Below are 17,425 nucleotides of genomic sequence, written 5' to 3' on the forward strand. Positions count from 1 at the left end.
AGCGTGGGCATCTCAGCTTTCCCTTCTCTGATGTCTCCTGGTGCCCCTTTCTGTTTCCCTTAGGGGCGCACCGTACTTTTCTCTAGGGTCCATCATATCCATCTTTCTTCAGTAACTCCTGGTCGGAGCCACACTTCCTAACCTCTGCCCTTTCCTCCTTGCTAGGTCGCCTTCTCATTGCTCCCCACACCCCAACCCCTCAGGTACGGCTTGGATTGGGTTACAGCTAGCTCTGCCTGGGCCTCCCAGGCCCCTCTCTCCACTTTCCTTTTGTGCCGTTGCCTGGAGACGGGTGGGTCGCGGGGGCCAGAGAGGGAGCTGGGGTGAGGGGTGGTGATGGGGTGTGTGGTGCTCCCTGCAGCTGCATTGTGAGCCCGGCCCTCAGGTAGGGGAGGAATCAGAGGGGGTAGGCCCTGCCTTCTCTCCTCCCTCTCCTCATCCCGTTTCTACCACTGCCTACGTTTTTGCTTTCGGCTCGGATATGTCACCATCCTAGCCCATCCCTCAGTGGTTAAAAAAGGAGGGAGAAGAGCTCGGCCTGGAAAGGAGCTGGGAAGAGGCTGGCCAGGGCCCAGCGGGGGACTGAACTGAACGGTGCGGACAGGGAGGAAATGCAACGGAGGGGGGACCATGGGGAGAGGAGGAGTCTTGGAACAAAGTTGGGGGGCGGGGAGAAGGAGCTGGGGTTCTCCTAGGACACAGATGAAGGGAGTGGGCAGCCAGCGGGGCGGGCAGGGTGGAGCTGTCTGGAAAGCCCTGAGGGATAAGGAAGGTGGGACTGGGGTAATAAAGTGAGTGCCAACCAGTTCAAGAGTCTGAAGAGCGGTGATTCATTCCCAGGCCAGGGAAGCCTTCCTGCTCAGGTTCCCCGGTGCCACAGAATCCATTTAGAGCTTCTGGGTATTCCTAGAACTTGGCTGAGCCTGGCCCAGGGAAATATGAGGCAAAAATCTACTAGTTGCTACAGAGCCAAGCTCCTTCCTTCTCAGAAGGCTGGTGGGATCCTACCCTCAGGGCCCACCCTCGGCCTCTAGCTGGCAGGCTCACACACAAACGCCACCCCCAGCCCCAGCCCCAGCCCCAATCTGGAGCGCTATTGAGGGCTCCCAATCCAGACTCCGGCTCCAGCTCTTCCTGTTTCCCAGCCTGCCTCCCTCCCATTCTCTGGCCTTCCCAATCTCAGCTGCCAAAAATCACCCAGCATCTTGGTGTCCTTTGTCCTGAGAGATGTTGCTGCTTGGTGTGGGGCAGGGAGAGAGCCCAGGAGACTCTGGGGGGTGGGGACCGGGGGTGCTGGCCTCCTGGCTGAAGACTAGGAGTGGCTGCGGACCGTCAGGGGCAGAGGCTGCCTGGAGGGGGGCTCTGCGGTGGAACTGTCTCCACATTAGAATGAGCGCGATGGGGGAACCTGGGCACCTGGGGTTGTCTCCACGTGGAGCCTATAGTCCCCACCCAACCCCTTCCCTGTAGCCCAAAGTACTGTGAGTGATGACTTCGAACAGATTTGAGAAGGAAAATGGAGCTGCTACCAGCCAGAGGGCCTGAGGATGGTGTCCCACTCCCATAAATGAACGCTCATGCGCCCCATTCCTACCATTTCCTTCTACTGCTTTCTCTTTCCATCTCCCCTAGCTTGTCCTCCCTATCACTGAATTTCCCTCCTCCTCCGCATGGCCACCAAAGACCTTGTCTATCTTACATTTCTTTCTCATCTTCATTACCACTCCCTTCCACCCGCACCCCACCACCCACCCTGGAATCCAGCCACCACCACCCCCGCCGCCCCATCTCCACCTTCCTCTCCCACCCAGAACCCAGTCCCCTAGAATCTGCATCTGGTCCTACTGTCTCCATGCTTTCTTAAGGTTCCTCTTGCTTTCCCTTCTCTCTCCACATGACATCTCTAGACTTGTCATTCCCCCAAATTCTTATATTTGCTGTTCTTTCCCCAACACCAATCACCCCCAAACTCTTCACTCTCGTCCAGAAACCCCATCCTCCTGTGTATATCTCCATCTTTTCAATTTCTTCCCCTCCTTATGACCCCAGACCTCCATCCCATTCTCTCTCACAAATGCCCTCCCAAACCTCTTCTGCTACATGTCTGCCAAAGACGCTGTCACCCCAAGCTTTTCCCCTCCCCTTGTCACACACCTCACTGCCCCCGTGGCCCCCAAGAAGCTCCATCTCTCCAACCATCCCTGCTACAAACCCACAGGCTCCCCCCCCTCACCTCTACCGCACACCCCTTGGCCCCCAAACTTCTCCAGCCTCCCTCATAACTGCCCATACAACCCACGGCCCCTCCTACCTAGCCCTCTCCCGCGCCAGGCCCGCGGGCTCCCCGCATTCCGCCTGAGCGAACCCCTCCCCGCGCCCAGGCCCCCTCGGCCTCGGTCTCTGACAACTCGCACGGCGCCTCCCCCTCTCCGGATCCCCCTCCCCCCCTCGCCTCGCCGCTCGCCTCGCGCTCCCTCCCTCCCTAGCGGCTCCCTCCCGGCCCCTCTCTCCTCCGTTCCTCCGCGCTCCCTCCTTCTCCCTCTTCCTCCCTTCTCCCATCCCCCTCTCCCAAGCTCCCTCCCTTCGCCGTCCGCTTTCCTGTGCGAGTCGCCGGACGCGCAGCCCAACCCGCCCGCCCGCAGCCCCGCGTCGGGCCGGGGCCTGGGGCCGGGACCCGTTTCGGGGGGACCGCCGGCCTCCGGGAGGGGCCAGGAGGGGGCAAGGGAGACGACCGCCCGGGAAGGGGCGGGGGCCGCGGGCGGAGGCCGCCTAGGGGGCCGGGGATCGCGCGACTGCGGGCTGCGCGGGGCGGGCGCGGGCGGCGGGCGACGGGCGGCGGGTCGGAGCTGAGCGGAGCGCCAGCGGGGCCGCGGGGGCGGGCGGCGGCGCGGCGGGGGCGGGCTGCGCGGCCCGGGCGTTCCGGGTGGCCTGGGGAGGCGGCGGGCCTGGGGAGGGGCCGAGCGAGAGCGGGGATCGGGATTTGCTCCGGAGGCGGGCGGGCGATCCGGGCCAGGTGGGGTAGAAGGGGGGATGGGGGCCGCCCTCCGGGGGGGTCGGGGCCGCCGCCGCCGCCGTCGCGGCGGCGACTGAAGCCGGGAAGAGGAGAGGGGGGCGGGGGAGCGGCCGCCGCCGCCCCCCGGAGGCGCCGGAGCCCCGAATCCCGCTCGGAGCCAGCCAACCGTCCCGAGCTACAACCAGGTAAGATCTGCCGCGGCTCGGGCCTCGGGCCCGCCCGGGCTCTGGCCCGCGGCTCCCCACCCCCACCCCTCGTAGTTCCCCCTCCCGCCGCCGCCGCCTCCATTTGTTATTTTCCCCGAGCCGGTCCCCCACTGCGGGCCTTGCCTGGCCTGAGGCTGGGGGCTCAGGGGGTGGGGCCGGCCCCCGAGGAGGGATGGGGGCCGGGGCACCCGGAGGATAGGGAAGGTGGGAGGATCTCAGGAGGAGGGCTGATGGGGCCGGAGGGTAGCCAGGACCCTGGGACCCAAAGAGGAACCCCGAGCTGGAGGGTCGGCGGAGGAAAAATGGGATGCCCGTGAAGGGGCTTCGGGGCGAAGGCAAAAAGGAATGGAGAGATGGCAGCGAGGTGGGGCCTGAGGACTCCAGGAAAAGCCCCAAAGGCCCAGAACCCGGGTTTCAGAGCCCGGGGTTCGGGGTGCTAGGTGTAGAAGGGAGCTGGGAAATGGGGAAGGGGTGTGGTAGGTGGGAAGAGAGGGATTGTAGTTGATGAGGGAGGAGAATGGAACCTGGGGAAACGGGGGCTCTGAGAGGGCCGCCTTTGGGAAGAAGAACCCGGCGTGTTCCCGGGTGGAAGTGGGAGAGTGATGCCTTTGTGACTCAATTTTCTTTCCCCTACCCCGGGTCACCTCTGACCTTGTTTTTCCAATCTCAGGCACAGGTACTTCTTGGAGAGGGGCACACTGGGGCCCAGTCGTGTGGGTCCTCCTGCAACTGATGAGGAGGAAGACTGGAACCCCGAAGGGAGAGTTAGGGAGCAAGGGTTTCTGGGAGGGTGGAAACAGAGGAGAGAATTGGGCAGTCTTATAGGCACTCCAAACAAGTTGTGAACCCCATCCTCAAGTCCCCAGAGCACCCACTGCCCCTCTAGCTGTGGTTTCCTTAAGAGGGGGTGGATCTTCATTACTGTTTTGTGCTCAGAGATTTCCCTTTATGCGGGGACTTATTTCTACTGGGGTAGGTACTCTTAAGCTCCCTTCCCTGAGGGTGCTGTAGGAGGACAGGAGTTGCTTTGGAACTGTAGGGGGAGTTGCTGGCAGATGGACCCCTAGGATGGACTGTTGAGGGGCAGGTTCTGCCATTTTGTTGCCTTGGCAATGATCCAGCGGGATGTCTAATAGATGGGGGTTCAGAATCTTGATCTGGGCTTTTGGCTATGCCCTTGGAACTCTTGGCTGGGTTCTGGAGGATGTTTCTGGTGCTGCTCATGGAGAGGAGGTTCCCCAAGGGGTCCACCCCCTTCCACCCAGCTGTCTTTAGGAACAGGTAGACATATTACTTGCAGGTCATAGTTGTTTCTCTAAGACCCTCCCTTTAGGCATGGTGGGGGGATAGAAATGCTCCTGTTCCAAGTTATACCATCTTTTGGCAGTTCATTATTAGGGACTTTTTGTATAGTCTTTTTGCTTCTTTGCACGGGTATTCTTCCATTTTCTTAAACTTGAATCTTCCTTCCCAAGTATCCCTTTTCGTCTTCCCCAGACTATCCCCACAGTGACCCCTTCCCTCAGCTAACCTTGGACCTCTGTTTCTCTGACCTTGTGGGTAATGGCTGGGCTCTCCAAGCCCATCCTAGGTGAGGGTGGCCCAGGGGAGAGGGCTGTGGAACAGCCTGGTGTAGTGGAAATGCTCCAGAACCGGAGCCAGGAGACCTGGGTCTAGTCCTGGCTGTACCTCTAACTAACTGACCTTGGGCAAGTCACTTCTCTTTCTTTGAGCCTCAGCTTCATTGTCAGATGAAGGGATTATAGATAAGATGATATCTGAGGCCCCTCTGACAACTGTACATTCTAAGGCTTAGGCCAGTGCCTTGTTATCTGCTGGTCTGGGCTGCACTGTTATCTAGGACTGGTTTGTGAGTCTGGCAGGTCTGGAATGATGGTGGAGGCTGGGCCGAAGATCCTGGAATTCACCCTGCAAGCCCATCCTAGAAAGCCTTGTGCCTCGAGTGTATTCCTTCAGACAGCCTCCTCAGATTTCTCCCTTCTTTTCTTGTTCTTACTTAGAGACTCTTTCCCTATTTTTCATGTTTTCACTTCCGCAATCTGGCCTCTATCCTTTTGTTTTTGCAGTAAGGTGCTGAAGGTGAATGTGCTTAGTGTTTTGCAGACACATAGTAGGTGCTTGTAGATAGAGCGGAGTTACAGTGACCGGCTACTAGGACAGGAAGGAGTTTAGCTCAGCTTGTTGGTGCTAACACATGCTCCATGTATATATATATACACACATGTATATATACCCCAATGTATATATAACCCAACCCTACCTCCTTCTCTCTCCTGCCACTCCTTCTCCCTGGGGTCACCTACCCTTTTATGACTGCTTTTCTCCTTCAGAGCTACTCATTGCTAATTTTATCAGATTTTAACTGATTAAAGAAGTTGAGGTGGGGGAGGGTCACGCGAGGCTTGCTCTGTTCTTCAGGTGCATCCCTGCCTTTCTCTGACCTTTTGGATCCCCTCTCACCAACCATGAACAGGTTCTGTGATAGGAAGGAGAGATGAGCACCCTCCTTTAAGGGCCTGGCAAAGACACACCAGTCACAGTCACCTCTCTTGTGCTTTGGTTAGGATTGTTTTCCCCTTTTGTTATGTTGGGTTTTGTTCTTTGGGTTTTTGGGGGGTTGACAGTATTTGAAAACCAATTCACACAACAACTCAAAAATGTTGTAATGGAAGAGAAATGGCTGGTGTACTGAGCAGAGCATCAGCTGTAAGTTCAGAAGATGCGGGGGGGGGGGGGGGGGGGCCGCGCCCTCCGTCCCAGCTAGTTCGGGCGGGACTCTAAGTAGGTAAATTGTTATTAAGTTTCCTGGAAAGGTTAGGCTCACCCCTCACTGCATGCCTCAGTAGGGTTCAGTGGAGGTGAGTGAGAGGTATTTACTCTGTATTCCTTGGGAAAAATATGCTACAGCATGTAGAAAGGCTATTTCCCTAGCCAGGCCTCCTAACTAACTCCGAATAGGCGGCTAAGCCTACTCCATTTCCACTGAAGCCAGCAGCGCTTCATTCGAGAAGACCTACCGAAGTTAGTAGGTTTAAAGGTCAGTAGCAAGAACAGACCAGAACATCCATATATACATGACATCTGTGGGGAATACAGAAAGGAAGAAAACAGTAAGAAGATACCATTTTTGTTCTCAAAAGATCTTACGGTTAGTAATATGGAGAGATGTGACACTTAGCAAGAAATACAAAAAAAAAAAGAAAAGAAAAAAAATACAAAGAAGTGCAAATGGAAATTGCTGGCTATGTAGATGGAGATATGTGGATGGGCTGTGAGGAGGTGTGAGTCCCTGTCTAAGCCAGGTGGGAAGACAGGCTTACAAATGTGTACGTTTGCCTTGTTTACCCACTGACATTCACTGATTGGGCTGGTAGAGTGAGAGCCTTGACTTCTCCTCTAGCCATAGGGCACGCAAGCACTAGAGCAGGGATCCTACGAGACTCTCAGAATTGAAGTTCGACACTTTGGGGATACCTAGGCTTGGTCTTGGGCTCGGTCGGGCTGTGTGCCTTTGCATTGTAGAATGGGACATTGTTCTCCCACCTACTCTGATGTGAAAAAAGATTCTTTTCATATCTCTGGGACTGATCTAGGCCTTCTGAGAGTTCTCCCCACCAACTTCTGATGAGAGCACAGCTAAGTACTAAAGAGCGAGCATGGGCTTTGAAGTCAGGGAGACGGGGCTTGATGCTGGTGCTGTCACTGGTTCCTCACTGTGTATTTATCACACGAAGTTGGGCAAGTCGCAGTCACAATCTTTGAGCCTCGGTTTCTTCACCTATATGACGGGGATAATCAGAATACCCCCTTTTCAGGGTTGGTTGTAAATATTAAATGAAATTGTACATGTAAGGGCTTGATGTAAAGAAGGTACTCCACAGATTAGCTAATACTCCAGCTGCGTTTCTTTACGCTCCTCTCAAAGGCTCTGTGGAGTTCGCGTGCGTGCGTCTATTTTTCCCAGGGATCACGAAGGCTGAAGCCGTGATCTCCTGAACTGGGTGCACAGGCACCTCGGCGTTTCCTGCCTTCCCACGAGATGAAAGGGATGCTATTGCCGGCAGAGTCACCCTCACAGGTGGCTGGGACGGCCCGTGGGCATGCCAGCAGTGTCTCATGGCTGGGCTGCTTACTCAGCCCCTTGACAGGCACGGTGGTGTCCCCTTCAGACCAGTGTTCCCCAATTTGGAGACTCTGATGGTCTTTTCCCAACAGGCTTCACTGAAAACAGACCGTGTGAGTTCCAGGTGCCTGTACTGGAAACTTGGAGATCCTGCTTCCTAGGCCACAGCTGTGGGGACCTTAGGGTGAAGCAGATAAGTTTCTGTATTCAGCTGCCCAGGCGGAGGAGAATGGGGTCTCCACAGCCTGAAGAATGAAGACACGACAGAATAAAGACTCAGTGAGTAGGAGCTAAAATGAGAAACACGAAAGATCAAGGCCAGGGAAGCTTCTGGCCTGTCCCAGGGCCCAGCCCGCCCCTGCCACCCAGCTCCACTCTTTCCTCCCTCTCTTTCACCACCAGGCAGCACCTCCACCCCCCAGGAGACGAGCCTGGCTTTGAACCCCATCCTTCTGGGACACCCACTGGAGGGGAAGAGTAGAAATAAGGCACATGATAAAGTGAGGTGCAATGTAGAAAACGACATTATCTGCTTGCTTCCTTCTCCCTCAGATGTCAATGAGGAGTGGACGGAAGAAAGAGGCCCCTGGGCCCCGGGAAGAACTGAGATCGAGGGGCCGGGCCTCCCCTGGAGGGGTCAGCACGTCCAGCAGCGATGGCAAAGCCGAGAAGTCTAGGCAGACGGCCAAGGTATTCTGTCCCCATGTCCTGCAACAGGATGCCCAGGCACCAGGGCTGATGGTGTGTATGTGTGTTGGGGGGAACTTCCTGTCTGGCTGAGGGTACCGGTGGAGCTCGGGAGGTATAGGACAGGAATTTTCTTTCTCTCTAACAGAAGGCCCGAGTAGAGGAAGCCTCCACCCCAAAGGTCAGCAAGCAGGGCCGGAGTGAGGAGATCTCGGAGAGTGAAAGTGAGGAGACCAACGCGCCCAAAAAGACCAAAACTGAGGTGGGAGACCCTTGCAGCCATCCTGACCCATTTTCTGACCGTTCTTCCACCCCAACTTCCTTTTGCTCACAGGTCTTATTTTCGTTTTGCCTGGTATATGAGAGAAAAGTCTTATCCTAGTGCTTATTAAAGTAGCCTGTCCATGTGTCAGTCAGATGGTTAGGGCTTTGGCCAGACTGTCAGATGAGGAGGCAGGGCCAGAAGGGGACTGGAGAGTGTGGGGATTCTAGCCCTCCTTTTCTGGGTGCTGCCTTTCGCGCAGGGGCTGGGGAGGAGATCCAGGTTGAGGAGTCTCAGTGGAAGGAACAAATAAATCATAAGGAGCATGCAGAAGTGGTCTTTTAAAGGACCAGTGGTTTCTGGGATGTTTAGTGAAAGGGGTAGATGAGAGGATGGCAGATGGGCTGGTGGAAGACAGGGATTTGGGTTCAGCTGTGGATTGGGAGAAGGTGCTAGAGATGGACACTTGAGGAGGGAACTCAGACGGCTGCTGGGGAGCAGCAGAGACGGTGCGGAGAGGGGGGGATCCCCGGATGGCAGGGAGAGGGGCTCTAGTAAGAGTACTCATCGCATCGTGGTGCCGTGGTGTGCTGTGAGCCGGAGGTTATTTTGTGCGAGGGAGGCCCCAAATCCAGAAGCAAGGAAAGAAAAGGAAAGGGAAAAATGGCCCTCCCTCTTCTACAGCAGGAGCTCCCTCGGCCACAGTCTCCCTCGGATCTGGATAGTTTGGATGGGCGGAGCCTCAATGATGATGGCAGCAGCGACCCTAGGGATATCGACCAGGATAACCGAAGCACGTCCCCCAGTATCTACAGCCCTGGAAGCGTGGAGAATGACTCCGACTCGTCTTCTGGCCTGTCCCAGGGCCCAGCCCGCCCCTACCATCCACCTCCACTCTTTCCTCCCTCCCCTCCCCCTCCAGATAGCACCCCCCGACAGCCAGAGCCTGGCTTTGAATCCCATCCTTCTGGGACACCCACTGGGTATCATGCTCCCATGGAGCCTCCCACATCTCGAATGTTCCAGGTTCCTCCAGGGGCCCCTCCCCCTCATCCACAGCTCTATCCTGGGGGTGCTGGTGGAGGAGTTCTGTCTGGACCCCCAGTGGGCCCCAAGGGGGGAGGGGCTGCCACTTCAGTGGGGGCCCCTAGTGGGGGTAAGCAGCACCCCCAGCCCCCCACCCCCATTTCAATATCAGGCTCTGGGGCTGGTGGTGCTCCCCCAACAAAGCCCCCCAACACTCCAGCTGGTGGTGGAAACCTACCGTCTGCTCCACCACCGGCCACTTTCCCCCATGTGACACCAAACCTGCCTCCCCCGCCTGCCCTGAGACCCCTTAACAATGCCTCCGCCTCTCCTCCTGGCCTGGGGGCCCAGCCGCTAGCTGGGCATCTGCCCTCTCCCCATGCCATGGGGCAGGGTATGGGTGGACTTCCTCCCGGCCCAGACAAGGGCCCCACTCTTGCTCCCTCACCCCACCCTTTGCCCCCTGCGTCCACCTCTTCTGCTGCCGCCCCACCAATGAGGTATCCTTATTCGTCCTCTAGCAGCAGCTCTGCAGCAGCCTCCTCTTCCAGTTCTTCTGCCTCGGCCTCGGCCTCCCAGTACCCAGCTTCCCAGGCACTGCCCAGTTATCCCCACTCCTTTCCTCCCCCCACCAGCCTCTCTGTCTCCAATCAGCCACCCAAGTATACTCAGCCTTCTCTCCCATCCCAAGCTGTGTGGAGCCAGGGTCCCCCTCCGCCTCCTCCCTATGGCCGCCTCTTGGCCAACAGCAATGCCCACCCAGGCCCCCTCCCTCCTTCAGCTGGAGGCCAATCCACTGCCCACCCACCAGTCCCGACACATCACCACCACCACCAGCAACAGCAGCAGCAGCAACAACATCATGGGGGCTCTGGGCCCCCTCCACCGGGGGCATATCCTCACCCCCTGGAGAGCGGTAGCTCCCACCACGCACACCCCTATGCCATGTCTCCCTCCCTGGGGTCTCTGAGGCCCTACCCACCAGGGCCCGCACACCTGCCTCCACCTCACAGCCAGGTGGCCTACAGCCAAGCAGGTCCCAGCGGCCCCCCAGCCTCTAATTCTTCCAATGCCTCTTCCTCCTCTCAAGGGTCCTACCCGTGTTCACACCCCTCTCCTTCCCAGGGCCCCCAAGGGGCGCCCTACCCCTTCCCACCGGTGCCTCCGGTCACCACCTCCTCGTCTACGCTTTCCACGGTCATTGCCACAGTGGCTTCCTCGCCAGCAGGCTACAAGACAGCCTCCCCACCTGGGCCCCCACCGTATGGCAAGCGAGCCCCGTCCCCAGGGGCCTACAAGACAGCCACCCCGCCCGGATACAAGCCGGGGTCCCCGCCCTCCTTCCGAACGGGGACCCCACCGAGCTACCGAGGCGCCTCGCCGCCCGCAGGCCCTGGGACCTTCAAGCCGGGCTCGCCCACGGTGGGGCCCGGGCCGCTGCCGCCTGCGGGGCCCTCGGGCCTGTCATCCCTGCCACCACCGCCTGCGGCCCCCGCCTCAGGGCCGCCCCTGAGCGCCACGCAGATCAAACAGGAGCCGGCTGAGGAATATGAGACCCCCGAGAGCCCGGCGCCCCCGGCCCGCAGCCCCTCGCCCCCTCCCAAGGTGGTAGACGTGCCCAGCCACGCCAGCCAGTCGGCCAGGTGAGCGGCGGGGGGGTGAGGGTGGGGGTGGGGGTGGCGGGCGCGGGACGGGCCTTGCGTTCGTTCGTGTGGTGCTTTTCAAAGTACTCCAGACCCTGGTCTCGGCCTCTGGTGCGGGGCCGCTCGCAGGGGCTGAGCGCGCGCTGCCTCCGCGCCCGGCAGGTTCAACAAACACCTGGACCGCGGCTTTAACTCGTGCGCGCGCAGCGATCTGTACTTCGTGCCGCTGGAGGGCTCCAAGCTGGCCAAGAAGCGAGCCGACCTGGTGGAGAAGGTGCGGCGCGAGGCCGAGCAGCGCGCGCGCGAAGAAAAGGAGCGCGAGCGGGAACGCGAGAAGGAGCGCGAGCGCGAAAAGGAGCGCGAGCTGGAACGCAGCGTGGTGAGTGCGTCACCGCGCGCCGCCTCCCGCCTCTGGCCCGCCCTCTACGCAACTCGGGGAGGCTCGAGGGGTGGGGATGGGGGTCATGCGCCACCTGTCGGAGAGGAGGAGCCACTGCAGCCCAGGAAATGGAGACCAAAGGATTCCAGCGGGAGGAATTGCATCTCTGGGCTGGAGGAAGGCAAGCTCAGGTCAGAGTACCTGTGGATCGCAGGAAGAGCCACTGACCTACATAGGAAGAGAAGGGGCAGGGAAGTCCCTGGAGGGCTGAGTTCCAATAAGTTGAAGCTTTAGGTATTCAATGCTGAGACATGAGCAGCTGAGGACCAGGACCAGCCACCTCTTTTCAAACCTGCCATTTTGACCCCGCTTCTCCGTGTATCCCACAGAAGTTGGCTCAGGAGGGCCGTGCTCCAGTGGAGTGCCCACCTCTCGGCCCAGTGCCCCATCGCCCTCCATTTGAGCCGGGCAGTGCTGTGGCTACAGTGCCCCCCTACCTGGGTCCCGACACTCCAGCCCTGCGCACCCTCAGTGAATATGCCCGGCCCCACGTCATGTCTCCTGGAAATCGCAACCATCCATTCTACGTGCCCCTGGGGGCAGTGGACCCGGGGCTCCTGGGTTACAATGTCCCGGCCCTGTACAGCAGTGACCCAGCAGCCCGGGAGAGGGAGCGGGAAGCCCGTGAACGAGACCTGCGTGACCGCCTCAAGCCTGGCTTCGAGGTGAAGCCTAGTGAGCTGGAACCCCTACACGGGGTCCCTGGGCCAGGCCTGGATCCCTTCCCCCGACACGGGGGCCTGGCTCTGCAGCCTGGCCCACCTGGCTTGCACCCTTTCCCCTTTCATCCGAGCCTGGGGCCCCTGGAGAGAGAACGTCTAGCGCTGGCAGCTGGGCCAGCCCTGCGGCCTGACATGTCCTACGCGGAGCGTCTGGCAGCTGAGAGGCAGCATGCAGAAAGGGTGGCTGCCCTGGGCAACGACCCGCTGGCCCGGCTGCAGATGCTCAACGTGACCCCCCATCACCACCAGCACTCTCACATCCACTCTCACCTGCACCTCCACCAGCAGGATGCCATCCATGCAGGTGAGACTCCTGCTTCCTTGCCCAGGCCCTTTGAGGCCACCTTGCCCCCCTGGCAAGTGACCGGGTGCTTCTGTTCCTTGGGCCAGGACTTCCCTCCCCACGTCTGGCCTGAGCCTCTCTCCTGAGATTGCTGCCCTGGTCTTTGCCTTCGCAGCCTGTCTCCTCCTGCCCCAGCCTTGCCACGGAGACCCTTCCCCACACCCCAGCCCTCTTCAGGTCTGGTGCCCACCCACAATAGAGGCCCAAGGTGGAAACCTTTGAAGGAGCACGGTCTTCCTCCCCTCACAGCCCCTGTCTCTGAGCCCTTCACATAACTATTTTCTTCTTCCTCTGGATTCAACTCTTGTTCCTTGCCATCTTCTCCCCTCCCTGGCGGAGGTGTTTCATGTTCCTCTCTGCCTCTAGATCTGTGACCTTCTGGAAGGAGCCTTGTGGCTCTGGTTGTGGGATCACAGTTGACAACGAGCTTTACTCACTGTCTTTTCACTGCATTTCTTATTGTCAGAACACTGCCCCATCTAGCCTCACGGTCATGTTCATTGCAGGCTCCTTGCGCTTTCTCTCTTTTAAGCTCCTCCCCGTCTCATTTCCTAAACTTCCTATCCTCGTCCGTCTCAACAGTCCACTCCTCCCTCCCTATTCCTCAGGTCCCTCTGACAGCTGTAATCTCCTGTCCTCTGCCATCGGCACATCCCCGCTGCAGTAGGGTCTTGTCCTGTCCATCTCCCGGGCCCCTCGTTCCTCCATTGTGCCTCCTTGATCCACTGGATCTCCCAGTGTGTGACTGTCCACCTCTCGTCCCAGGCGTGGATGCCTTCACCCAAATGCATGGCTTTCCCCAAACCTCCCTCTGGTGACACCTTCCTCTTCTCTACCCTCCAGCCTCTGCCTCGGTGCACCCTCTCATTGACCCCCTGGCCTCAGGGTCTCACCTTACCCGGATCCCCTACCCAGCTGGGACCCTCCCCAACCCCCTTCTTCCTCACCCTCTGCACGAGAACGAAGTTCTTCGTCACCAGCTCTTTGGTAAGGATGGAGGTCTCGGGCTTGGGGAAGGTCTCATGACGGAAGGGCCGAAAGGAGGCAGTTAGGTGGTGGGATTGGCCTGGTTGGGCTTGGGGAGAGATGAGGAGGTACCCAGAGGAGCTGGGAATGGGAGTGGGAGGGCTGAGGCCCTGCCCAAGAGAGGCATAGGTTTTAGGGCCAGGCTAAGAGGCCTGAATCCTAACCACCCCTGGCAACTTGCTGGACTGGCCGTCACCCAAGTTGATTAGTGGCAGTTCCTCTGTATGGAAAGCGGCTGGCTACTTCAGTACGCCATCAGTCACGTGGCCCCTGCCCTTCCTGCCCACAGCTGCTCCTTACCGGGACCTGCCAGCCTCCCTCTCTGCCCCGATGTCAGCAGCCCACCAGCTGCAGGCCATGCACGCGCAGTCTGCTGAGCTGCAGCGCTTGGCGCTGGAGCAGCAGCAGTGGCTGCACGCCCATCACCCGCTGCACAGTGTACCGCTCCCCGCCCAGGAGGACTACTACAGGTACCGCAGGGCGCCCTAGGCTAGCCGGAGGGGACGCAGCGCAGCCCGCCTGGGATGGGGTGTGGCTCCCGTGGGAGCGGCCCCCTTCCCCACCGTCCTCTGTGAGAGAGGCCGGGTCAGGATGGACCTGAGTCTCTCAGTCCCTGATCTGAACCCCTCTTCCCCCAGTCACCTGAAGAAGGAAAGCGACAAGCCGCTGTAGAACCTGCGATCAAGAGAGCACCCGTGGCCCTTGCATCTGGACCCAGGAGGCCTTCCTCCCGGCCTGCCACTCAGAGCGGAGGGGGGTGCCGCTCCGTCCCAGGGCCTGGGCCTCTGCAGAAGGGAGGAGGAAGGGACAGATGGAAGGCCAAGGCTCCTGCGGTGTGCGGAGGTGGGGAGGGGGCGGGGGTGAGGGCGGAAAGCGCGCAGCATCTTGGACCAGGTCCCTCTCCCTTGGCCCCCGCCTTTCTCCCCCCCACCCCCACGCTCCATCCCCGTGGCCACCGCCTCTCCCCCACCCCTTGGTGTGATTATTTCATCTGTTAGATGTGGCTGTTTTTCGTAGCATCGTGTGCCGCCCCTGCCCCATCCCCAGCCCCCGTGTGCGCGCCCCCCACTGCGATGTATGCCCCTTGCCCTTCCCCCACATTAATAATTTATATATATAAATATCTATATGACGCTCTTTAAAAAACATCCCAAACAAAACCCACCAAACAAAAACATCCTCACGACTCCCCAGGAAGATGTCTGTGGCTGTTTCTTTGTGGGCTACGGGGCGTGGGTTGGGGGCGTGGGTCTCTGCGCGGCGACGCCTGGAGAGAAAGCTGTGGGATCACCGGAGACTAGCCCGGAGGTGGGTGGGGCCCCTGGAGAGTTGGAGAGGGGACCTCGAAGAGCCCGGGGTCCTGGAGCCCTGGCTCTGCCCTGACGGGGTCCGTCATGGCAGCCTTGGCCTTCCTCCCAAGGCCCGCAAGTCAGGATGCTGGCGGCCTGGGACAGACTTGGGAGGCGCTCCTGCCACTGGTCCCACAGCTATGGGCCACCAGAGACCTGCATCCTTTCCGTAGGATAGTTAGAAATGGTGTTGAAGCGGAGGTGCGGGGGGCATGGCTGCAATAAGTTAAAGCGTTCAGAACCCAGGAGTCTTAACCACCCTATAGTTTGAGGAGGGAGTGGGTAACAGTTTCAAACGCCCAGAAGGGAAAGGAAATTAGAGGGCGTTAGCTTCCCCGCACCCCGCCCCAACACGAATCCATTTTCGGAAAGCGCGGGAGCTGCTTTAACGCCAAGCTTTTACTGCTGCGAATCCCTGTCTACGTTCTGAAAAACTAAAGGGGAGTGACTGGCTTCTTCCTCAGCCAATCGGCATCGAGTTATTTGCATAGGCCTGTACCAAACGTTCACAAACTCTAGAAACGAATGATTTAAGAGAGTTCTTTTGAATACTGTTTTCCATTCTGAAAGTTGCAGTGTGCCCTATTGCTTGCATAGCAGTAAAGATTAGGAGACGCCATGGGAGCTCACCCTCACCAATAGTGGAGTTGGTGGACATGCCACCTTCTCTCCAGGGTGCGTTCTAGCAGTGTTACAGCTCTTTTAGAATTTGTCTAGTAGGTTTTCTGGTTTTTACCGGAAAACCCCCACCATCTAGCTTGTTTTCAACGGTAGAATGGTTCTAAATGAGTGGTAAGAATTTCAGGTTGTAGGCTGGTTTGCTTTTTTTTTTCACGACAAACTCGTTATCGGCTGTTAAAAGTGGAGAAATGGAAGCTGTGTCAGGAGGTTTCCGGCTTCAGCTGATGCAATTTCCCTGCCGCCCCACCCGCTGCGAGAGCCGCTCTAGGAGAGACGGCTAGTTTCTTCGGGGCGTTTCCCTGGCGCCGTTGCACGTGCATCTTTTGTCCTATGGCGTCCGCCTCGGCTCAAGCTGCAGCGTTGAGCGCCGAACAGGCCAAGGGTGAGAAACCTTTTAGTTGTCCGGTGGGCTTTTTGCTAAGAGTGCGAGAGGAAGAACCGGGCCGAGAGACATGGCTGCAGCTTCGCTGGGAAATGCGGGTGCCCGGTACCGTAGTCTCTCACTTAAGAAGGGTCCTTGCTCCTAGAGCGAGGGGTTCGGAGGCCGATTTCTTTGGGTTACTATGGTTTCAGCCCGTTAAGTAATTCTCTGTCCTCTTCCTTGTGCTCCCCGCTGGGCCCGCCGGCCGTGCTCCGATGCGTACCCGGGACTCCTTCCGGGGATGCGTCTGATGCACAGTGGTCCTGGCCGAGGTGATCCAGGCGTTTTCGGCCCCGGAGAACGCCGTGCGCATGGACGAGGCTCGGGACAACGCGTGTAACGACATGGGCAAGATGTTGCAATTCGTGCTGCCCGTGGCCACGCAGATTCAGCAGGAGGTTATCAAAGCTTATGGCTTCAGCTGCGACGGGGAAGGTGGGTCGGAAGGGGCTCGAGGAGAGAGCAGCGATGGATCTTTTGGGTCTCTGAGCCGTAGTCCCCTTTCTCGCCACATGGCGGCAGCCACACTCTAACTGTATTGGCACTCGGAGCCCAGGGTCTATTCGTGAACTTGAGCCAAGCGAAGTCTGAAGTGCGTTTTCTAATTACCATTAATTATACTGTTATCCCATTTTAAGATGAGGAAACAGACTCTAGAAATAAACCAAGTGCAGGAGGTCACAGCCGAGTTGGACCTGAAACCCGTTCTGATGGCTTGTAGTGAGGTGTCTCCATGACAGCACAGTTCTGCAGCCCCTCCAAGGTGTTTCGGCTCATCTCTGAGGGTTGGCAGTTCAGTTTCTTTGGTGAGATCAGGGTGTTCCCCAAGGGTGTTTATTGATTCAGCCCAGCTGGCCCAGGGCCCTCCCGTGTCCTGGTTAGAGACTGGTGATCTTGTGGGTGTGCATCCTTTGGGGTCTTGTGATTAAATTGCTAAAATGTTTCACCTGATGGTGGGAAGCACACTGCTTCGGGATATTTTCATTCACTGCATCCCATCCAGTTGTGCCCCAGTGTAGACCAGGAAGTAGTTGATCCAAACCACACAGGGCAGAGGCCTGCATATGTCTTGGTTTGCAGACAGCTACCCGGGGCCAGAGCGAGAGTAGCCAGCGACTCGGGCTCAAGCTGCCCCCTCCTGCCATCTTGGGCACATCCATCCGCTGGGGGTGTGGACTGATGCTCCCGTTTCCCTTTGCAGGTGTCCTTAAGTTTGCCCGCTTGGTCAAGTCTTACGAAGCCCAGGATCCCGAAATTGCCAGCCTGTCGGGCAAGCTGAAGGCGCTGTTCCTGCCGCCCATGACCCTACCGCCCCACGGGCCTGCTTCGGGTGGCGGTGTGGCCGCTTCCTGAGGGTTGGCCCTCCCGTGGCACTGCTGGGGCAGGGAAGACCCCGGTGTTCCGGAGGATATAAATGTGCCTATGACTTCGCCTTGCCGTCTGTCTTTTGTGACCCTGACAAC

At 58.5% G+C, this 17,425-nt stretch overlaps 2 protein-coding genes and 1 non-coding gene across 8 annotated transcripts; all 3 read left to right on the forward strand.

The window, feature by feature from the left end:
* The first annotated feature begins 3,049 nt into the window (after positions 1–3,049).
* On the forward strand, positions 3,050–14,708 carry ATN1 (atrophin 1). Of its 5 annotated transcripts, none has more exons than XM_059082510.2 (10): positions 3,051–3,198; positions 7,456–7,642; positions 7,916–8,104; positions 8,199–8,312; positions 8,997–10,981; positions 11,144–11,360; positions 11,750–12,446; positions 13,329–13,472; positions 13,801–13,981; positions 14,150–14,708. In XM_059082510.2, exons 2-10 carry the CDS (start codon positions 7,616–7,618, stop codon positions 14,181–14,183), a joined length of 3,588 nt encoding a protein of 1,195 aa, XP_058938493.1. In that variant the 5' UTR covers positions 3,051–3,198; positions 7,456–7,615; the 3' UTR covers positions 14,184–14,708. The 5 variants fall into 5 exon arrangements, with proteins under 5 accessions (XP_066864769.1, XP_058938493.1, XP_058938494.1 ...); XM_059082511.2 differs by having other exon boundaries at positions 9,000–10,981; XM_059082512.2 differs by having other exon boundaries at positions 3,052–3,198; positions 7,916–8,053.
* A 712-nt stretch (positions 14,709–15,420) lies between these two features.
* On the forward strand, positions 15,421–17,394 carry C12H12orf57 (chromosome 12 C12orf57 homolog). Of its 2 annotated transcripts, none has more exons than XM_059082611.2 (3): positions 15,421–15,923; positions 16,221–16,397; positions 17,164–17,394. In XM_059082611.2, the coding sequence occupies exons 1-3, from the start codon at positions 15,872–15,874 to the stop codon at positions 17,313–17,315; spliced, it is 381 nt and encodes a 126-aa protein (XP_058938594.1). In that variant the 5' UTR covers positions 15,421–15,871; the 3' UTR covers positions 17,316–17,394. The 2 variants fall into 2 exon arrangements, with proteins under 2 accessions (XP_058938594.1, XP_058938592.2); XM_059082609.2 differs by lacking the exon at positions 15,421–15,923 and adding an exon at positions 15,942–16,028.
* On the forward strand, positions 15,547–15,608 carry LOC131767502 (U7 small nuclear RNA). The gene has a single exon (XR_009338712.1). It is a non-coding gene; the product is annotated as a U7 small nuclear RNA (small nuclear RNA).
* Positions 17,395–17,425: the final 31 nt, after the last annotated feature.

This window comes from Kogia breviceps, chromosome 12 (genome assembly GCF_026419965.1).
Source record: "Kogia breviceps isolate mKogBre1 chromosome 12, mKogBre1 haplotype 1, whole genome shotgun sequence".
NCBI classification, from domain to species: Eukaryota; Metazoa; Chordata; class Mammalia; order Artiodactyla; family Physeteridae; genus Kogia; species Kogia breviceps.

Excerpts from the sequence above, each read along its gene's own strand:
- C12H12orf57 (XM_059082611.2), top strand. The coding sequence starts at position 15,872 with ATGGCGTCCGCCTCGGCTCAAGCTGCAGCGTTGAGCGCCGAACAGGCC. Across the intron at positions 15,924-16,220 it reads GAGCGCCGAACAGGCCAAGG|TGGTCCTGGCCGAGGTGATC; the intron begins GTGAGAAACCTT and ends TCTGATGCACAG. Across the intron at positions 16,398-17,163 it reads CTTCAGCTGCGACGGGGAAG|GTGTCCTTAAGTTTGCCCGC; the intron begins GTGGGTCGGAAG and ends TTCCCTTTGCAG.
- ATN1 (XM_059082510.2), top strand. The coding sequence starts at position 7,616 with ATGAAGACACGACAGAATAAAGACTCA. Across the intron at positions 7,643-7,915 it reads CACGACAGAATAAAGACTCA|ATGTCAATGAGGAGTGGACG; the intron begins GTGAGTAGGAGC and ends CTTCTCCCTCAG. Across the intron at positions 12,447-13,328 it reads GCAGGATGCCATCCATGCAG|CCTCTGCCTCGGTGCACCCT; the intron begins GTGAGACTCCTG and ends TCTACCCTCCAG.